The sequence below is a fragment of the Schistocerca serialis genome, chromosome 4, assembly GCF_023864345.2.
Source record: "Schistocerca serialis cubense isolate TAMUIC-IGC-003099 chromosome 4, iqSchSeri2.2, whole genome shotgun sequence".
Classification (NCBI taxonomy): domain Eukaryota; kingdom Metazoa; phylum Arthropoda; class Insecta; order Orthoptera; family Acrididae; genus Schistocerca; species Schistocerca serialis.
Window position 1 is genome coordinate 661,061,318 of NC_064641.1, and position 21,244 is coordinate 661,082,561.

Genomic DNA, 21,244 nt, shown 5'->3' on the forward strand with positions numbered 1-21,244 from the left:
TCGTCAAACAGCTATCAAATAACCCCATCGAAGCAGAACCTATGACTGGAAAGTAAAAACTACACACACTATTTAATGCCAGAACACCACTGATCTCTGCTGAACCGCCATTCCGACTTAAAAAACTGCAATTTCCAATCAAATTAGCCTACATTTCTAGAATTAAAAAAGTGCAGGGACAAACTTTAAAATATGGCGTCATCAACCTCAGAGACCCCCACTTCTCTCACGGTCAGCTATATGTAGAAAAGAAATTCCAAAAATTTTAACATACATACCCCGTATAACAAAATGAAAAATGTTGTTCAGCAACAAGTATTGTAAATACACTCCTGGAAATGGAAAAAAGAACACATTGACACCGGTGTGTCAGACCCACCATACTTGCTCCGGACACTGCGAGAGGGCTGTACAAGCAATGATCACACGCACGGCACAGCGGACACACCAGGAACCGCGGTATTGGCCGTCGAATGGCGCTAGCTTGGCTCTGAGCACTATGGGACTCAACTGCTGAGGTCATTAGTCCCCTAGAACTTAGAACTAGTTAAACCTAACTAACCTAAGGACATCACAAACATCCATACCCGAGGCAGGATTCGAACCTGTGACCGTAGCGGTCTTGCGGTTCCAGACTGCAGCGCCTTTAACCGCACGCCCACTTCGGCCGGCAATGGCGCTAGCTGCGCAGCATTTGTGCACCGCCGCCGTCAGTGTCAGCCAGTTTGCCGTGGCATACGGAGCTCCATCGCAGTCTTTAACACTGGTAGCATGCCGCGACAGCGTGGACGTGAACCGTATGTGCAGTTGACGGACTTTGAGCGAGGGCGTATAGTGGGCATGTGGGAGGCCGGGTGGACGTACCGCCGAATTGCTCAACACGTGGGGCGTGAGGTCTCCGCAGTACATCGATGTTGTCGCCAGTGGTCGGCGGAAGGTGCACGTGCCCGTCGACCTGGGACCGGACCGCAGCGACGCACGGATGCACGCCAAGACCGTAGGATCCTACGCAGTGCCGTAGGGGACCGCACCGCCACTTCCCAGCAAATTAGGGACACTGTTGCTCCTGGGGTATCGGCGAGGACCATTCGCAACCGTCTCCATGAAGCTGGGCTACGGTCCCGCACACCGTTAGGCCGTCTTCCGCTCACGCCCCAACATCGTGCAGCCCGCCTCCAGTGGTGTCGCGACAGGCGTGAATGGAGGGACGAATGGAGACGTGTCGTCTTCAGCGATGAGAGTCGCTTCTGCCTTGGTGCCAATGACGGTCGTATGCGTGTTTGGCGCCGTGCAGGTGAGCGCCACAATCAGGACTGCATACGACCGAGGCACACAGGGCCAACACCCGGCATCATGGTGTGGGGAGCGATCTCCTACACTGGCCGTACACCACTGGTGATCGTCGAGGGGACACTGAATAGTGCACGGTACATCCAAACCGTCATCGAACCCATCTTTCTACCATTCCTAGACCGGCAAGGGAACTTGCTGTTCCAACAGGACAATGCACGTCCGCATGTATCCCGTGCCACCCGACGTGCTCTAGAAGGTGTAAGTCAACTACCCTGGCCAGCAAGATCTCCGGATCTGTCTCCCATTGAGCATGTTTGGGACTGGATTAAGCGTCGTCTCACACGGTCTGCACGTCCAGCACGAACGCTGGTCCAACTGAGGCGCCAGGTGGAAATGGCATGGCAAGCCGTTCCACAGGACTACATCCAGCATCTCTACGATCGTCTCCATGGGAGAATAGCAGCCTGCATTGCTGCGAAAGGTGGATATACACTGTACTAGTGCCGACATTGTGCATGCTCTGTTGCCTGTGTCTATGTGCCTGTGGTTCTGTCAGTGTGATCATGTGATGTATCTGACCCCAGGAATGTGTCAATAAAGTTTCCCCTTCCTGGGACAATGAATTCACGGTGTTCTTATTTCAATTTCCAGGAGTGTAGTTAGAATATGTTTTCAATAATAAATTTTACCTCTTATACTTTAACAAATTTTGCAAATAGTTAGAATATGCAAGTAGTTATTCCCACTACCACACAATCTCATATCAACTCCCTAAGCAAAACCGGTTACCCCAGCTAGTTTCGAATAAATGTGAGATCCCCTGTCAATAGCATTCACTACTTCGTGCTAATAAAGAATTAGCTGTCTTTTACAGGAAAGATATTTTCTGAATTCGAGGTAATTCATAATGTTCTATTACAGTATACTTTCTAGAACCCTACAGCAAATTGATTTTAATGATAAGGATCTGTAATCTAGCGGGTTACTCCTATTTCCTTGGTTGAGTATTGCTGTGATCTGTGCAGCTTACCAGTCTTTATGAATAAGTCGACCGATTTAACGACCATCTCGTGTCCATAATATCAACATGACGACTTTTTCTACATCTACATCTATACTCCACAAACCACCTTGCGATCTATGGCGGAGGGTATTTTTTATACCTCTGTCACTTGGACCCTATCCCATCCATGTCACGAAACGTTCGTGGGAAGAACGATTGCCGGTAACCCTATGTGTGGGCTCAAACTTTCGAATTTTATCTCCGTAGTCTTTTCACAAGGTATACGCGGGAGGAAGCAATATATTTCTTGACTCTTCTAGCAACGTACTCTCTCGGAAGCTTAACAACAATACACATGGTGATGCAGAACGCCTCTACCACTGAAGTTGGTTTATCATTTCCCTGACGCTATGGCGCTTACTAAATGAACCGGTAACGAAACGCACTGCTCTCCTTTGGATTTTCTCCATTGAATAATATGGTGACAACGGATCTTATACACGTGTTTCATGAGTCTGTGGAAACAAAGTGATAGGTTATGGAATGGATGTACGTGTCCTTGACTCAGAAAACCAGAGTTAGACTTGTTCTCACTTCACCTGAAGTCCAACGCTTCGTGTTGTATGCCAGATGGAATCTGCAGTGTGGTGCAATCATAAACACCACCACTTATCCCTACATTCTAGGGATAGCGCTTCGTACTATTCAAAGCAAATCACATGGCTAGGTGACACATGGGTGATGGTTTTATCCGCGGACATACTCGTCCACATACGGCGACCGTAGTGCTACGGCCCATCATAGTCTTTGGCTGTAAAACATATCCCCATGCTTTTCATCTTGCCATTTCATCTTTCCCTTGGTGCCAACCGATTTCTGGATAATAGTGCTGTCAATTAGCTGCTCCCGCTTAGTTACAACGTGTGATACGTACTACAATGTCCATGTCTCATCATGAATGATATTTAGGCCAAAACATTATTCTCGACGATTACTTCATTTTACAGACTGTGGAACTCTTCCCTGGATATTCCTTGTAGTTACCCAGGACTTTAATAAGTCTGTCTAAGAGATAGTATGTGCAATGAATACTTCATGTTGTTACTGAGTTGCTGTGTCATTTGTTTGCCTACAGGAATATGTGTTGGAACCCTCGTATCTATGGCGGTGACGGGTATTTTGTGCGAGACCATCGGCGGCTGGCCGCTTTCCTTTTACTTTTTCGGAGGAGTCGGACTGCTGTGGTGTGTGCCATGGTTCTTCCAGGCTGCAGATTCGCCGTCGCAGCATCCGTACATCGACCCAGCCGAACGTAACTACATCACGGCCACAATACAGTCAGCTGCTAAGGTAACATCCGCATTCACTGTCTCTTCCTGTACCATGGCGCAGTAGTCTCCCAGTTGTGACGTTGGTGTGCTGGAAGTGTCCTATGCGACGATGGCTGACGGTAGTTATTTTCAAAAAATAATATTTCTGATTTACAAATAAATACTTCACAAACTTAAGTTTCCAGCCAATGTGCTGCGTATACTTGTGTTGCTGTCTCCGTTAATGATAAAGTTTAAAGATGGTCAGAAGTACTCTGCATTCTTTAACTTCACTGCTGTCCTTATGATTCTTGTTATATTCATAAGACACACTTTCATAGACTCTTGACAGCCTACTTAACAGAAAATCGTCAAGAAGATCGTGTCCGTCATGTCTAAGCTGCCAATCACACGATGACTTACAAAGTAAATCTCCTAGCACGCCGGCCGCGGTGGTCGAGCGGTTCTAGGCGCTTCAGTCTGGAACCGCGCGACTCGCTGGGAATTGAAACTGAAAAATTCCATCGAAGTTTTTCAATAAAATGCACTCAAGCGGTTTTTTAAACCCCACTTTTACGACTCATCTTGACGCATAACAAATTTCTTACCCCCGAGACTGGAATGTTGGTAGCAGTAGACAGTATCCCCAAAACATGAAATCTGGCGCGTAAAATGCAACCTATTGGAAAACCAAAGGAGTTCTTGCGTTCGATATGTCTCGCAGGAGCGGTATCGATAGCTTTCAAGGCATTATAATGTTGGTATGACTTCATCAATAAGGTGATTGAAAAGCATTTTGGTTTGTATATCTGATATGTGAATATCAGTTTCTGCCTAACATTTCTGCTTCCGCTAGTTTTTCCCTGAAACATATACCATATCTTCGAGTTCCCCTAGGTATTTTTCGAACTAATAGCTTAAATCAGGTATGACAGTCTTGTAAGCGATTGGACATCATGCAACTGCTTGCCTCCTCTCAGACTGATTCATCTTACTATCGGTGAGGTACATAACCAGGGGCAGTAACGGCGTACCCAGACAAGGGCAGGAGAGTACAGTGGCTCCCCACCCCCTTGAAAACACCCTAATTCATCGTGTAAACCAAAATTCATCCTCCCCTGTCAGACAGATGTATCAATTCAGTATCAGTCTGAATAAAAGTAGAGCATTTAATTGTATTGATTACTTGTATGTGTGCATTTGTTGTAGCATGAAATCCAAAAGCGTTTCGTCATTCGCTGCGAAACTAACGTGAGTCGTCGTTGTCGTCGTCGTCGTTGTCGTCGTCGTCGTTGTCGTCGTCGTCCCCTCCCTCCACCACAGCTCAGACCTGAGATCCTAGATATGCTACTGGGCAGCATAACATAAAGGGTCAATAAATCAGCCACACGCAGCTTTACCTACCAAATGTTGTACATAAGACGCCTGCTCAACCAGAAAGGAAAGGAGAGAGGAACACTAGAGTTTGGCGTCCCGTCGATAATGTGGTCTTTAGAGACTTGAGCATAAGCTCGGATTAGGCTAGGATGGGGAAGAAATTGTCGTGCCCTATTCAAAAGAAACACCCTGGCGTTTGCCATAAGAAATGTACGGAAATCACAGAAACTCTACATCTGAATGGCCAGACGGGCATCTGAACCATCGCCCAGCGAGTCCGTCCACTGTGCTAACCATTGCGCCACCTCGTTCGATGTGTTAAGCCAGATTTCAGAAAACTGTTCAGTTGCACTTTAATTGGGAATTACGTGAACATTACTGAAGAGTGTACAGTGGTGAGTGTTGCGTCTTTGGTGTTGCAGAAGAAGCTGCCTGTGCCGTGGAAGAGCATTATGTCAACGCCAGCTGTCTGGGCTCTCATCGCTATCATGATTACCTTCGACTGGATCTTCTATCTTCTCATCACATCGCTGCCGCAGTACATCGCCCAAGTCTTGCACTTCGATATACGTAGTGTGAGTGTCCTAGCAGTACAGGTTCCACAACTTAAAAAGTAATTTACAGTAATACAGATTTCTGTGCTGTGCTGCCGCGCAGGATTAGCCGAGCGGTCTAAGGAGCTGCAGTCATGGACTGTGAGGCTGGTCATGGCGGAGGTTCGAGTCCTCCCTCGGACATGGGTGTGTGTGTTTGTCCTTAGGATAATTTAGGTTACGTAGTGTATAAGCTTAGGGACTGGTGACCTTAGCAGTTAAGACCCATAAGATTTCACACACATCTGAGCATTTTGTGCTGTGCTGATTCATCTTCACAAGAAGACAAGGGGTCTGGCGACTTCCGTAATTGCCGTTTTCGGTGTATTCTTATGCTGACAGCAAAGCGTAGTCAGGCTGTTTTGCTAATCAAGGTCCGCGCGATGTACGTTGTTATACCATACTACTGAATTGTATGAATGTATGATCTGTTCTTTCGGATATGTCTGAAAGAACAGACACCACGCATTTGTGTAACTGATTCGCCTCGATGGGCAATGAATCCACAATCTTCAGTGTGGAAGCTCATTTACGTTCGACCTATAGCGGGAATCTAAGTTCAGCGAGCAAGGAGGACATGGGTAGGTGGCGCTACGTGTGAGTGTGGGTCAGCCGGGGAGCGTGCCGAGACAGTCTGCGCATTTCCGATACAGACCGTGTGTCGGAGGTGCAGTGGTTAAAGCAACTGCCTAGCAAGAGGAGATCCCGGTCCTGGTCGGGCACACATTTTTCACTCATCGCCGCTGATATCGTCTGTTCCTTTCCTTTCTCCCCCCCCCTCCTCCCCCCCCCCCCCCCACACCATCAATTTACATAACACTACTGAATGTACTGTAGGCTACACGACCTACATGAATGTAATGTGTGGGTTGTTTTCTGTGTACTTGTTATACGTCCTGTTGGACTGCAGAACAGTTTTATTGTACACCTTTAAATTTTTTAAAGTTCTACCAGGCAAACTCAGAACAGAAGCCTAGTGTGCCAAACAGAATGTCAACAACAAGTACTGCCATTGCAACAGATGTTGGGCACGCGGCGAGCATTGCCACACAACCCCCAACCTAGGACGGCAAAAATGCAGATGTTGCAGTACTGTATAACAAGGCACTGTGGAGTATAAGCAACTTCAATGCCAGAGCGCCACTGGGAAGTCAGACGTAGGGAGAATGACATAAGCCGTCGACTCAGAATAATAAGTAAATTAACACAGAGAGGCAAGTAAAGTTGACGGGACAGATACACGAGGGAAAATGTGCTCTCGTAACACGAGACACCGCGTCCCGGGCACAGACTCAGCCGTTTAAATAACGAAACTGTCAGGGCTCAAAAAGACACTTTTCGTCGTGCCGCCATTCTGTCCAGTTCTCTAGAACCAGAGAGAATGACAGTCTGTTGAGTTCCAGTGAAAACACAACAAGCTGATCGATGATGGCCTCTCTGTCATCCAATTGCTAAGTTCAGCACCGAGATGCAGCCAACCTGATGCAAACCACCGCCGTGGTCTAATGTTGTTATAGGCTGTGTCATCACAGATGAGGAGACTGGTGTGCGGCCAGCCCTTCTCCACTTCATGTCATCACAGATGATCTGCAAGGTGCCATCTTTGCACTGACCAGCCATAGCTTGGTTGCGTGGCCTCCTGGCTGACTCATGAGTATCTGCTGCAATCTTGGTCGATTCATGGTGGATGACCAGGACCTTGTCTTTCCAACAACCGACATCCTGGACCACAGTCGACAGTCTCCACATGAAGACACAAGTCCGCAGCTTGTGGGCAAGTGGCTAGCATTTCTACCTCTGGATCACAGGGTCCTGAGTTTCATTCCCGGGTCGGGGATTTTCTGTGCCTGGGCACTGGGTGTTTGTGTTTTCCTCATCATTTCATCATCATTTAGGACAATGGCTAGACTGAACAATGAAAAGACTGGAACTTTGTACGGGCATTAATAACCACCATGTTGCGCGTTCTGGAAACCAGAATTATCATAATCATCTGAACACACAATGTGCTGTCTCTGAGAGCAATGAAGGAGGAGCCGCACTGGACTGTCTGGACAAACGACGCCTCCTTGTGCCCCTCACTGGCGCCAGATTAGCACACGACCAAGGCCCAGTGCCCCCCCCCCCCCCCATGAACCATGGACCTTGCCATTGGTGGGGAGGGTAAAATATTCCGGAGGTAAAATAGTCCCCCATTCGGATCTCTGAGCGGGGACTACTCAGGAGGACGTCGTTATCAGGAGAAAGAAAACTGGCGTTCTACGGATCGGAGCGTGGAATGTCAGATCCCTTAATTGGGCAGGAAGGTTAGAAACTTTAAAAAGGGGAATGGATAGGTTAAAGTTAGATTTAGTGGGAACTAGTGAAGTTCGGTGGCAGGAGGAACAAGACTTTTGGTCAGGTGAATACAGGGTTATAAATACAAAATCAAATAGGGGTAATGCAGGAGTAGGTTTAATAATGAATTTAAAAAATATGAGTGCGGGTAAGCTACTACAAACAGCATAGTGAACGCATTATTGTGGCCAAGATAGACACGAAGCCCATGCCTACTACAGCAGTACAAGTTTATAAGCCAACTAGCTGTGCAGATGATGAATAAATTGATGAAATGTATGATAAGATAAAAGAAATTATTCAGGTAGTGAAGGGAGACGAAAATGTAATAGTCATGGGTGACTGGAATTCGAGAGTAGGAAAAAGGTGAGAAGGAAACATAGTAAGTGAATATGGACTGGGGGCACGAAATGAAAGAGGAAGCCGTCTGGTAGAATTTTGCACAGAGCACAACTTAATCATAGCTAACACTTGGTACAAGAATCATAAAATAAGGTTGTATACATGGAAGAATCCTGGAGATACTAGAAGGTATCAGATAGTTTATATAATGGTAAGACAGAGATTTAGCAACCAGGTTTTAAATTGTAAGACATTTCCAGGGGCAGATGTGGACACTGACCACAATCTATTGGTTATGAACTGTAGATTAAAACTGAAGAAACTGCAAAAAGGTGGGAATTTGAGGAGATGGGACCTGGATAAACTGACTAAACCAGAGGTTGTACAGAGTTTCAGGAAGAGCATAAGGGAACAATTGACTGGAATGGGGGAAAGAAACACAGTAGAAGAAGAATGGGAAGCTCTGAGGGATGAAGTAGTGAAGGCAGCAGACGATCAAGTAGGTAAAAAGACGAGGGCTAGTAGAAATCCTTGGGTAACAGAAGAAATATTGAATTTAATGGATGAAAGGAGAAAATATAAAAATGCAGTAAATGAAACAAGCAAAAAGGAATACAAACGTCTCAAAAATTATATCGACAGGAAGTGCAAAATGGCTAAGCAGGGATGGCTAGAGGACAAATGTAAGGATGTAGAGGCTTATCTCACTAGGGGCAAGATAGATACTGCCTACAGGAAAATTAAAGATACCTTTGGAGAAAAGAGATTCACTTGTATGAATATCAAGAGCTCAGATAAAAACCCAGTTCTAATCAAAGAAGGGTAAGCAGAAACGTGGAAGGAGTATATAGAGGGTCTATACAAGGGCGATGTACTTGAGGACAATATTATGGAAATGGAAGAGGATGTAGATGAAGATGAAATGGGAGATACGATACTGCGTGAAGAAATTGACAGAGCACTGAAAGACCTGAGTCGAAATAAGGCCCTGGGAGTAGACAACATTCCATTAGAACTACTGACGGCCTTGGGAGAGCCAGTCCTGACAAAACTCTACCATCTGGTGAGCAAGATGTATGCGATAGGTGAAATACCCTCAGACTTCAAAAAGAATATAATAATTCCAATCCCAAAGAAAGCAGGTGTTGACAGATGTGAAAATTACAGAACTATCAGTTTAATAAGTCACAGCTGCAAAATACTAACGCGAATTCTTCACAGACGAATTGAAAAACTGGTAGAAGCCGACCTCGGGGAAGATCAGTTTGGATTCCGTAGAAATGTTGGAACACGTGAGGCAATACTGACCTTACGACTTATCTTAGAAGAAAGATTAATGAAAGGCAAACCTACGTTTCACTAGCATTTGTAGACTTAGAAAAAGGTTTTGACAATGTTCACTGGAATACTCTCTTTCAATAATGGTTCAAATGGCTCCTAGCACTATGGGACTTAAAATGTGCGGTCATCAGTCCCCTAGAACTTAGAACTACTTAAACCTAACTAACCTAAGGACATCACACACATCCATGCCCGAGGCAGGATTCGAACCTGCGACCGTAGCGGTCACGCGGTTCCAGACTGAAGCGCCTAGAACCGCACGGCCACACCGTCCGGAACTCTCTTTCAAATTCTAAAGGTGGCAGGGGGTAAAATACAGGGAGCGAAAGGCTATTTACAGTTTGTACAGAAACCAGATGCCAGTTATAAGAGTAGAGGGGCACGAAAGGGAAGCAGTGGTTGGGAAGGAAGTGAGACAGGGTTGTAGCCTCTCCCCGATGTTATTCGACCTGTATATTGAACAAGCAGTAAAGGAAACAAAAGAAAAATTCGGAGTAGGTATTAAAATCCATGGAGAAGAAATAAAAACTTTGAGGTTTGCCGATGACATTGTAATTCTGTCAGAGACAGCAAAGGACTTAGAAGAGCAGTTGAACGGAATGGACATAAGGAAATGAGACACTTAAAGTAGTAAAGAAGGTTTGTTATTTGGGGATCAAAATAACTGATGATGGTCGAAGTAGAGAGGATATAAAATGTAGACTGCCAATGGCAAAGAAAGCGTTTCTGAAGGAGAGAAATTTGTTAACATCGAGTATAAATTTCAGTGTCAGGAAGTCGTTTCTGAAAGTATTTGTATGGAGTGTACCCATGTATGGAAGTGAAACATGGACGATAAATAGTTTGGACAAGAAGAGAATAGAAACTTTCGAAATGTGGTGCTACAGAAGAATGCTGAAGATTAGATGGGTAGATCACATAATTAATGAGGAGGTATTGAACAGAATTGGGGAGAAGAGGGGTTTGTGGCACAACTTGAGAAGAAGAAGAGACCGGTTGGTAGGACATGTTCTGAGGCATCAGGGGATCACAAATTTAGCATTGGAGGGCAGCATGGGGGGTAAAAATCGTAGAAGGAGACCAAGAGATGAATAGACTAAGCAGATTCAGAAGGATGTAGGTTGCAGTAAGTACTGGTAGATGAAGAAGCTTGCACAGGATAGAATAGCATGGAGAGCTGCATCAAACCAGTCTGAGGACTGAAGACCACAACAACAACAAGACCCAGTGACCTGTGGGGCGAAGTCACGTCTCGCTGAGGAGGCACTAGTACTTCTTCGCGGCACACGCTTACACCGGGCCTCCAACCGTCGCTCTGAAGACACTTTACAATTCTGTAAACTCATCACGATAAATAAATGTTCTTGCAGATACCACTGTGTCACTGACAGTTCCGAGCATTCACTGAACCACTCACCCAAACTCCAATCCCAGACTCCTGCTCAAAGCGCAACCCCAGTTCTCTCGGTCGCAACAGTATGCTCTAAAAAGTCCTCTGCCAGATGGCACTACTTAAATCAATAGAAATCAAATGACACTGAGCGGAATTAAATTACTTCTTACCGTTACTAGCGTAACTATCAGGCAACACTATACAGTACACCTGCATCTACGAGAACAGTGATGAGATGCTAAGTTAACGATCGCTGAAATGTTTTGTGTAGCCTAATTGTTACTGGAATTATCTCAGCTATTGACACGCTAGGCCCAATATAAACAAATAAAATTAACGAAGCTGTGGAGTATTTCTTGTAGCGAAGCCAGACTATGAACGTATCGCAGGGCCCGTCCTGTATCTCAGCGGCCCATTTAGGTGACCACGTGAATCATAAAAATCAACTGATCATTCTCGTGAAAAAAGCGAAAACCATCTAGTAGTAGTAATAAGCAATTCACAAGTTTTAAACGAATGTTTTTCTTAAAACCTAGAAAAACTAAAGCTTCCGTACAAAATCGATATGTCACCCATGTAATGGGCTATAAGGTAGATAAAAACTTGTGTATTTAATGTGTCAGAAACCATGTGTTACCTTTCAGACCATTAACGAGTTTTCACAAAGGCTTGGATGGGACTAGACAAGTACATCTAATTCGAACCTGAGCGCATTATTTGGAGCTAGTCCAGCGACCTGCCACTTAAAACTAAATCGCCCGACTGTACCCAAAAATAGGGGGCGTGGTGAAGTGTCCTGTTTCAGCATTGTCCTGCAAAAGGTTCGCATCTGCCTTGTATTCAAGTCAGCACAAAAATGCAACTGTACCGACGAAAACGGCGTAATTTCATGTGAACAGTGTGACAGCAAAAGAAACACGAGTTATGTATATGTCCGAGTGGGGTCTGTTATGTAAGACAAGTCCGGCAGAACAGACACTACTCAGACATACACATTTCTGCAAAAGAGAGTAACGGCGTTAATTTCTGTGCGAATGCACAAATATCACTTAAACTCCTATGGGAATTAGGATTTGCGAGTAGAGTGCTTAATGGAGTAGGGTCACTGCATTGCAACGTGTGGTAAGTTGGGATTTCAGTCGGTTACGGACCGTGTTCAGATAGCCGAAGCGGTTAAGACCACCGTTCATGAGACGCGGTAAATCTGGGTTCGATTAAGGCGATCATTTAAAATAAAAAATAAAAAAATCCGCTAACGCCACCGTTCATGAGATTCATTAAATCCATGTTCGTGTCCCAGTTCGGCACAAATTTTCAACTTTCGCCATTGCACTACCACAACACCCTCCGTGGCTAGGCATTAGGATTTCCCACCCAACCTTCCACTTTCCTTCTCCTTCCTACATTTCGTATTTACAATCATAAGTTATGCCGAACTTCGTAAAGTCTTGGTATATCGCGATGGTCATCCAAGAAATGATAGCGTTTCCTAAAACTCGGCTGGTTCAAATGGCTCTGAGCACTATGGGACTTAACTGCTGTGGTCATCAGTCCCCTAGAACTAAGAACTACTTAAACCTAACTAACCTAAGGACATCACACACATCCACGCCCGAGGCAGGATTCGAACCTGCGGCCGTAGCAGTCGCGCGGTTCCAGACTGTAGCGCCTAGAACCGCTCGGCCACTCCGGCCGGCTAAAACTCGGTTTAGAGGATTCACAGACAATCGTTTTTTTTAAATGTATGTCAATTCCGTCTGTACTTCATATTCCAGGAATACGGGGAGGGGGTAGTACCTTCTCACATGCCCTCCTTAAAGCCTGAGCCTGAAATGCACCGAAAACTAGTTAATGGAAGTAAAGTAGGTGTAATATTACATGAGCGACTGGCTATAGACGTAATTCATTTAACATACTGTCACAATGTTCAACGATATTCTCATTGGACAACCTTTTATAGAAGGTCTGCTAAACTTACTTGTTGTTAGTGGCATATGCGTATTTACTGTAAGCTGTGGTAAAGGTTGTATGCAGTCACGATACCATGGGTGATTATGTAAATTTTCTGAATACATGAAATTTGGCTTCTTAACCCTTCATTTTACACAATGAGCAATTCAAGAACTAATTATTCCATTAACAGCCTTTCTTACTACTATAATATTATGAGACGTACATTCTTAGTTTAATAGGGAATTACGCCGTCATTAACACTCTGTATTCGTGCTTTTCGACAGAATGGGATCATATCAGCCATTCCTCACATCACTGGTGGTGCTGGCAATTTGGTATTTGTGTGGTTCACTGGTTTCCTGCTCCGGAAAGGACGCGTGTCCAAAACCTGCACGTTCCGCATTATAAATGGATTAGGTAAGTGTTGGCTGTCTAAAATTTCTTATCTTAGTAACAGCTTACATAGATACTTAGAACTGCAAAGATGTATGCACAAGACATTAAAATACCTGCTGTTCATTATGTAACATACTGCATAGAGATATCTACAATGTAGAGGCCTAGCAGCTGCTATTAAACACGCAAAAAAGGCACGTAAAGAGTTCAGGATATGAAATTAATTTAGTTAACACTGACAGATACCATTGATCACAAAGTGATGTCGCTGAATTTACCTAGTGCAAAGTGGAAAAGGGAAAAAGGATAAAGTGGAGAGTCCGACATAATGAAGGGTTAAACTCCCGATTCAAGACGAGGTCATGTGGAAGAAGCACAAGCTCGAAATATTTAAGAATATACAGAGAAATCGGCCGTGCCCTTTCAACGGAACTATCTTAGCGCTCACCTGAGCAGACTATAAAAATAACAGAAGTCCTAACTTCGTTAACTGAACGAGCGATTGAAACTGTAAGTGGGCTGTTCTGTGTCGGCAGCGCTTTACATTGGATCTCTGACTGTGCTTTCTTTGTAAGAGACTCTGTGGCTGGCCGGACACGTTGTTGGGAGTTAATCGCCAATACTGTTAGGCAGTTGGAAGTTAGTCGCCAGCAGTGACAGAAGTACTGTTGGGCAGTTGGAGGTGAACAGCCAGGAGTGATGGATGTTAAATGTAAGAAGTTAGCATTGATGTAGGGTAGAGGTCTGAAGTGTTAGCGTAGGCTAACGATCTGTACATATCCAACATTGAAAGTGAAAATTAGTCACGATTATATATCTTAGTATTGGATGACAATGATGATTTATATTCGTGTTTGAGCTGGATGTCACTTTATTAAGGTAAAAAATACATTATTTGGTCTGCAACAAAATATTTCCTTTGCTAACCACATGCCTATTAGTAGTTAGTGGCTTTAGTACCTAGAATCTTTTATTTAGCTGGCAGTATTGACGCTCGCCGTATTGCAGTAGTTCGCGTACTGAAGATTTTTCTGAGGTAAGTGCTTAATGAAATGTATAGGTTATTGTCAGGATTGCTTCTTATTCAGGGCCATTCTTTTGTATTAATTATTTGAAGTCAGGTTGTAATTTTTTTTGAGCAGTCAGATTGCGTTGAGCTAGGATATTTTGGGTCGGTATTGACATGATAAGAAAAAGTAAAGAGAAAGTAGGCTCAGTACGTTCAGTTTTACTCAGCTGTTTCAGGATCAAATAATGTAGAAATTTCATCTTCTCAGTCATTCTGCAGTTTAAGTACAGACACACTCATTTAAACTCCGGCCGGGGTGGCCGAGCGGTTCTAGGCGCTACAGATGGAACCACGCGACCGCTACGGTCGCAGGTTCAAATCCTGCCTCGGGCATGGATGTGTGTGATGTCCTTAGGTTAGTTAGGTTTAAGTAATTCTAAGTTCTAGGGGACTGATGACCTTAGAAGTTAAGTCCCATAGTCTCAGAGCCATTTTTTGAACTCATTTAAATAAAGAAGTTTCAAAACATCTTTCTTTCGAATGCGACGCTAATGTCTCACCACCGCGTCACTTCGCTCGCTCTGATGTGACGAGTTTTTGTGATGTTACTCACAAGTAACCCCTCGAGTGCGAGGTCGCAAAAGGCCAATGAGGATTATGCCATTCGATGCCCGACATTTTGTCTACCATGCAACCACAATATTGGTTGCTAACGGCAACAGAGGGCGGAACTGGATGTATCCAATGGTGAGCTCAGCATGAGGCTACGGAGCATAGTTCAACTGCTTAGTCGAAGAGTAATTCACAGCAGTGCTACAGTGCTAGTGGTGTTAATACAGGGGCAAATAAAAGTGGGCCAGACGAGTGGATACGACTGGACGTGATTGTATGCATATAAACATACACCTTGACCTACAGTTACTTCCAACAGGATCGAGTATCTGCCTAGACAGCAGGCCGAACCTTGGAGCACCTTCACACAGTCTTCACGCTTGACAGAGTTGTTACCAGAGGCCAGCCTGGTCGCGGCCCTAGCTGCCCATGCAGGTCGACTGACATGTCAGTGTGCGATTACACTGTGTATGAAGCCCTCAAGTCTAAGGTGTATTACAACAACCCCCATAGTCTTCAAGAACTGCAGCAGAACATTTCAGATGAGACTGCAGCAATTCCAGTACTCCTACTTCGATCCGCCTTCAGCAGCTTGCTGACCAGGGGCCAAAAGCGCAAAAAGATGCATGATGCCCACTTTCAACGTCTGCTGTAGTCAGGTTAGTATTGTATTTCGCTTCCTCTGCTGTTTTTGTTTGTATCCTGGAACTCTGTTCTCCGAGCCACTTTTATTTGCCCCACCCCGTACAAACCAGACCAATGACAACGATAAACGAAGCAAGCATTGCATTACATCTACAACAAGAGCTGCCGAAGTTGGTATTTCGTCAGGAAGGAACACAAGGAATTTCATAGAGTGAGAAAGAAGCAGCAGATGAAATATTAACGTTTTTCCACGACGAGTCAGTGGAATGTATGGTGTCGTATACGCTCGACTGTGAGGGCAATGTACATGAGGAGTACAATGATGATGCTACGTCCTTAACAAGTGAAAGAGAGACAAAAACAGGTGTCGAATCATGTCGTTCATCATCCTCGTCGGACAGGGAGTCACAAATCCCGTGTAGAGCGTAACGTAGTAAAGGACAATCGTTCTCCAAAGAGCGGATACTAAACACAATTACGTACATGTAAGATCATCCGCAACATAGTATAAATCAATTACGAACAGATTTCGAATACGTCCGCAGGATAAGAAAAACTACGGATATTCAAGGGAGGACAAGAGGCACTTGTTACAAAAACTGGTGTTTCTGCGTTTCCATGACGCTAGATACAATTTACAGACAGCGCACAACAGTGATGTACTGTGTTTTCCACATCAAACCGCGCGCTACGTAGATTACAGTGATTTCAATGGAAGCAGTGGATGGTTGCATAACTTCAGACAGTGCTACAGCATTGGAAGACTTAAGACATCGAAATTTCAAACAAGCATCAACTTGATGATGCACAACAAACTGCGTAATCGGGCAGAAAATTTGTAGATGAGATAAACTAACTTTTCCCATCGTTTAGTAAGGAATTTGTTCTCAGCTCCGACCAATCAGAATTTTAAGAGGAAATTCATATGAAAGGAACTCTAGAAATTAGATGTACTAAGAGAGTTGTATCAAGATCAACTAACATCAATGCCTTAACACAATTGCATGCAATTACGTCGAGTGTTAAGATGGATGGTAAATTGGATGGAAAATTATTTATTATGCTGTAAAAAGTCGGAGGTGACCTGCCCCTTACGATTCTTTCTCCTGTGCGTGATCTTGCAAAGGCTGTGGGGAATATTTATGTCACAGAAAGCAAGAGTGGGAAAAAGGGGCATAAGAGAACTACTACTATGGTATGAGCACTGCTTTTGGCCAATAGCTTGTCAAATAACTTGCTTTTTCTTGATTCCTGGTCTGCGTATATAAATCATACTCCTTTAGGGCAAACTACCCCTCGATAAGAGTGTATGACAGTGTAATTCATACCGTCTGAAACCATGGACAAATTCAGCTCTGGATGTTTGTCTTTTCCGTGCCTATAAAACATATTATCACGCTATCTGCAGCTTTGCCTTAAAGCATAGCCAGTTTCACGATAAGCTCCATGACAAACTGTTTCGCAATCAGTTGCATGCCATCACCTTCCATCAGTTATCATCACCCCGTTACTCCAATATGATTCTACATGAACTCTTAAAAAGTGAATTTCTAGCTAGATGTCTGCACGGTCTGTAATTCCCACCTTTGATCTTGATAGTGTGAACCTTTGTGATCACTGTGGTACGCCATTTTTCATTTGGTGTTCATGGTGTAAGTTAATGGTTTGTTTTGAACATTTGTTGAATATCGACGATGTCCATTTTCTGAAGTATAATACATATGTCCCATAGAAGATTTATCTCTGCACCTCCCTGACCCTCATTTTTCGTCGCCCTCCTGATGCACATGGTGAGTCATTAGCAGCTAACATTTCTGCTGTAATAATTGCTAACAAAACACTATCAAATCAGCGTTATTACAGCTTCAACTTGCGACCTCTCGCTCATGGGGTTCAATGTGAGATAACGGGGTTTTTGCTGAACGAGATCTTCACTCTGCAGTGGAATGTGCGCTGATATGAAACTTACTGGCAGATTAAAACTGTGTGACGGACCGAGACTCGAACTCGGGACATTCGCCTTTCGCGGGCAAGTGCTCTACCACTTGGTCGATATAACGAGCCACCTAAATGATGTTAATACTCGACTCCAAGGAAATTATCAGTTAATTAATATCATGACTGAACTTATTTCCGCACTGCAAATGAAACTTGGGCTTTGGGAACAACAGTTACGAAGAAAAAAATTTCACACATTTTCCTACTTTATCAAAACAATCGATCGTCACATTGGCGGCAGCTATTAAATGCTTAATATCTGACTTGATATACGAATTCTAAAACCGATTTAAAGATTTTGAGAAATATCGTCTGCTTTGTTCTGTGTTTGCTACGCTATTCTCTGTAGACATGACTTCACTACCGAGACATTTACAAATGAAATTCTGCGAAATACAATATTATGCACAGTTAAAAGGGAAATTTAATCAGGTTGATTTGGAAGAGTTCTATAAAACATACTTGGATAAGAAGAACTATCCAGCGCCTTACAAACATGCTTTAAAAATTTCAGTATTTGGAAACACTTACTTGTGTGAACAGATCTGTAATCGGATGAATTACACACATCAAAAAAAGTTTTTCATCACTCCGGTTCCCAGAACTCCCGAAGATAAACGTTGACTGTGGATATTGTATCACAGGCACAGTCCCTTTCGCTGTTCAGAGATGTCACTAAACCTGCCCAAAGATGTAAACAACCATGCATGATCAGCGCTTATTAGACGGAGGCGGTCCGACAGCCGGTCATTTCCAGTCATTCCACCAGGAAGGAGATACAAGGCTCGTCTTGTCTGTAGTTGAACCATGCCTGGACGGTCAATACCGTGGTTCGATCGCGTCCGCATTGTTACTTTGTACCAGGAAGGAATCTCAACAAGGGAAGTGTCCAGGCGTCTCGGAGTGAACCAACAGAGAGACAGGAACTGACGATGACATGCCTCACTCAGGTCGCCCAAGGGCTACTACTGCAGTGGATGACCGCTACCTACGGATTACGGCTCGGAGGAACCCTGACAGCAACGCCACCATGTTGAATATTGCTTTTCGTGCAGCCAATGGGCGTCGTGTTACGACTCAAGCTGTGCACAACAGACTGCGTGATGTGCAACTTCACTCTCGACGTCCATGGTGAGGTCCGTCTTTGCAACAACGACACCTTGCAGCGCGGTACAGATGTGCCCAACAACATGCCGAATGGACCGCTCAGGGTTGGAAACAGGTTCTCTTCACCGATCAGTGTCGCATATGCCTTCAACCAGACTATCGTCGGAGACGTGTTTGGAGGCAACTTGGTTAGGGCGAAAGCCTTAGACACACTGTCCAGCGAGTGCAGCAAGGTGGAGGCTCCCTTCTGTTTTGGTGTTGCATTGTGTGGGGCCGACGTACGCCGCATTACAAATATCTGTATAATGTTTTAAACGCTAAAATAAAACGTCCCTAAACGTTTAAATAAATAAAACATCTCACCTGTGTGTTGATGGTGTTGAAAGCACACATCTGAAGTGTTAGCATGTGGCTGGAAAACGAGTGATGTCCCTCCACTTGCTGGAGACTATCTCTTGCGACCGAACATTTTTGTAAGGCACGGCATTACTTCCAGACGTTGTTTAAACATCAAATTCTGTACACAAAATGTTGCTGTTTCCACTTAAATTTTTAAGTAAGATACCAAATGCCCGTGCTCGATTTTAAAATCGCTAAACATCTGTACTATAAGACTAAATAACAAAAACGTTCATTCTTAATGTTGAAAACACTACACACACGACTGGCGATGGTGGAGATTATAGTGAAACACAGTAGCCCAACTGTACCACATACACAACTGAGTCAACTTGGATATCCAGCCATTTTATCAGCACAACGGAGTTATCTTCGACTGTAAAGTCATAGTAGTGTGGGGAGGAATGGGAAGCTTCCTTTGTCTGTGCTAGAAATGGCAAATGTCCTGGGGGGGGGGGGTCGGGAAAATTCTTTTTCTCCGTTGTCATTGGTCTGGTTTGTACAGGGTGGGGAAAATAAAAGTGGCTCGGAGAACAGAGTTCCAGGATACAAACAAAAACAGCAGAGGAAGGGAAATACAATACTAACCTGACTACAGCAGACGTTGGAAGTGAGCACCATCCATCTCCTCTTGGATGTGGGAGACGGATTGTGGCTGATCTTGACCTTAGGGGGAGGAACGTAAGGGGTGATGAGGGGAAAATTCTTTATTTGCACTGAAAATGACAGAGGTCCTCTACTATTGTAATCGTGTATAATGATTTTCCTGGAGAACCGAATAAGTCCTACATAGGACCGATCTTAAAAACGCAGCTTTCTCTGTTAATTGATCATTTCCAGAAGGAACCAGATAGAGCTCACATTGATGCCACAGTTTTTGTCTTCCATAAAACCTTCGATACAGTTCCAGGCCATCGCCTAATAACCAAAATACATACTTATGGGATATCTGAACAGATATGCGAAGGGACTGAAAACTTTCTATCGAACAGAACACAGTGTCGTTTCCTTAATGGAGAAGTATCTTCCAAAGCAAATATATTCTCTGGCGTACCTCAAGGTACTATGATATGGTCGCTGGTGTTCAGTATATACACTGCGCCACACGTCTTTGAAACCCTACCACTTTCTTCCCGTGTGACACAGAAGTCAGAAATTTGGCTCGAAGATGCCTACGATCTTCTTCTGTATCGGTACAAAAGTCTGGCACCCTGCGACCTCATCCTCGAGCTAGACGATGGTTCAAAGAGCAAGGTGTCAACACATGAGTAAAAGAAAGGCCGGAGCTCTGAAGATCACGTGAGATGTAAGGTGGGAAAAGATGTCATAATTGCACCAAATTTCATCACCTGACCAACGCCATAGTGCACGTTTCACACGATGGAAAGGTCGTTAGCCACTCCCCTGTTAACCATATTTCACTCTTTCTCTCGACGCCTTCGCGCTGGAGATCAGAACAGCGACTCGCTGCCTTTAAAATGACGTTGGTTTCTGATGCCTGGCCGGCGAAAACATTTCAGACACACCGCCGCTCGGAATCGATACGAAAAGGACTCAGCAGGTGGTATATAGGGTGTCAATGAAACCACCCCTTCTCTTGGGGAGGCTCATTTACACACAACTGCCGGTCAAAAACTACAGTTTTCAGTGTGATGTGCCGCAGCGGAAAGTTCTTGAATAACTTAGGAATTGCTAACACTTGCCCCAGACGACTCAGCCCTTCTCTCAGGACTTCATGGGGTTACAACCCCACGGAATGTGATCTGACCCCCTGGACTGTCACGCGACCCCACTTTTTGTTCTGGTATACATTGCGGGACCAGTAGGGAGCGTTTAAAATCAGTCGACAAAATTTGAATTTGGTCCAGAAACAGGAAAGGGTTTTTAGGCTTTCTCAAATCTCGTGTTTCACGCCCTCCTGTGACATGATTACGAGGGACCGTGATATTGACAAGAACATGAATAAAATAGCAAAGGGTCCGTTTAAGCCCCCAGTTTGGCAACGTCGTCCATATATGCAATCACTGACGACCACATGCTGGGTGGAGAGGCAACCCTATCGACACAGTCTCAGCTGCGTGACGCTATAGCCCTACATTAGCACCTGCTGCCCACATGCGAAATCTGAGGTGTGTC

General features: G+C 44.5%; 1 protein-coding gene across 3 annotated transcripts in view; it reads left to right on the forward strand.

Annotated features, from left to right (window-relative positions):
• Nucleotides 1-21,244, forward strand: part of LOC126475527 (sialin-like) — a 103,483-nt gene that overhangs the window by 39,294 nt on the left and 42,945 nt on the right. For all 3 annotated transcript variants that reach the window (XR_007586742.1, XM_050103461.1, XM_050103462.1), the window contains 3 exons: nucleotides 3,432-3,646; nucleotides 5,406-5,558; nucleotides 13,227-13,359. Coding sequence is in view for 2 of the 3 variants with exons in the window: in XM_050103461.1 (XP_049959418.1) it covers nucleotides 3,432-3,646; nucleotides 5,406-5,558; nucleotides 13,227-13,359 (501 nt within the window). In the remaining variant the exon portion in view is untranslated. The remainder of the gene's footprint in view (nucleotides 1-3,431; nucleotides 3,647-5,405; nucleotides 5,559-13,226; nucleotides 13,360-21,244) is intronic.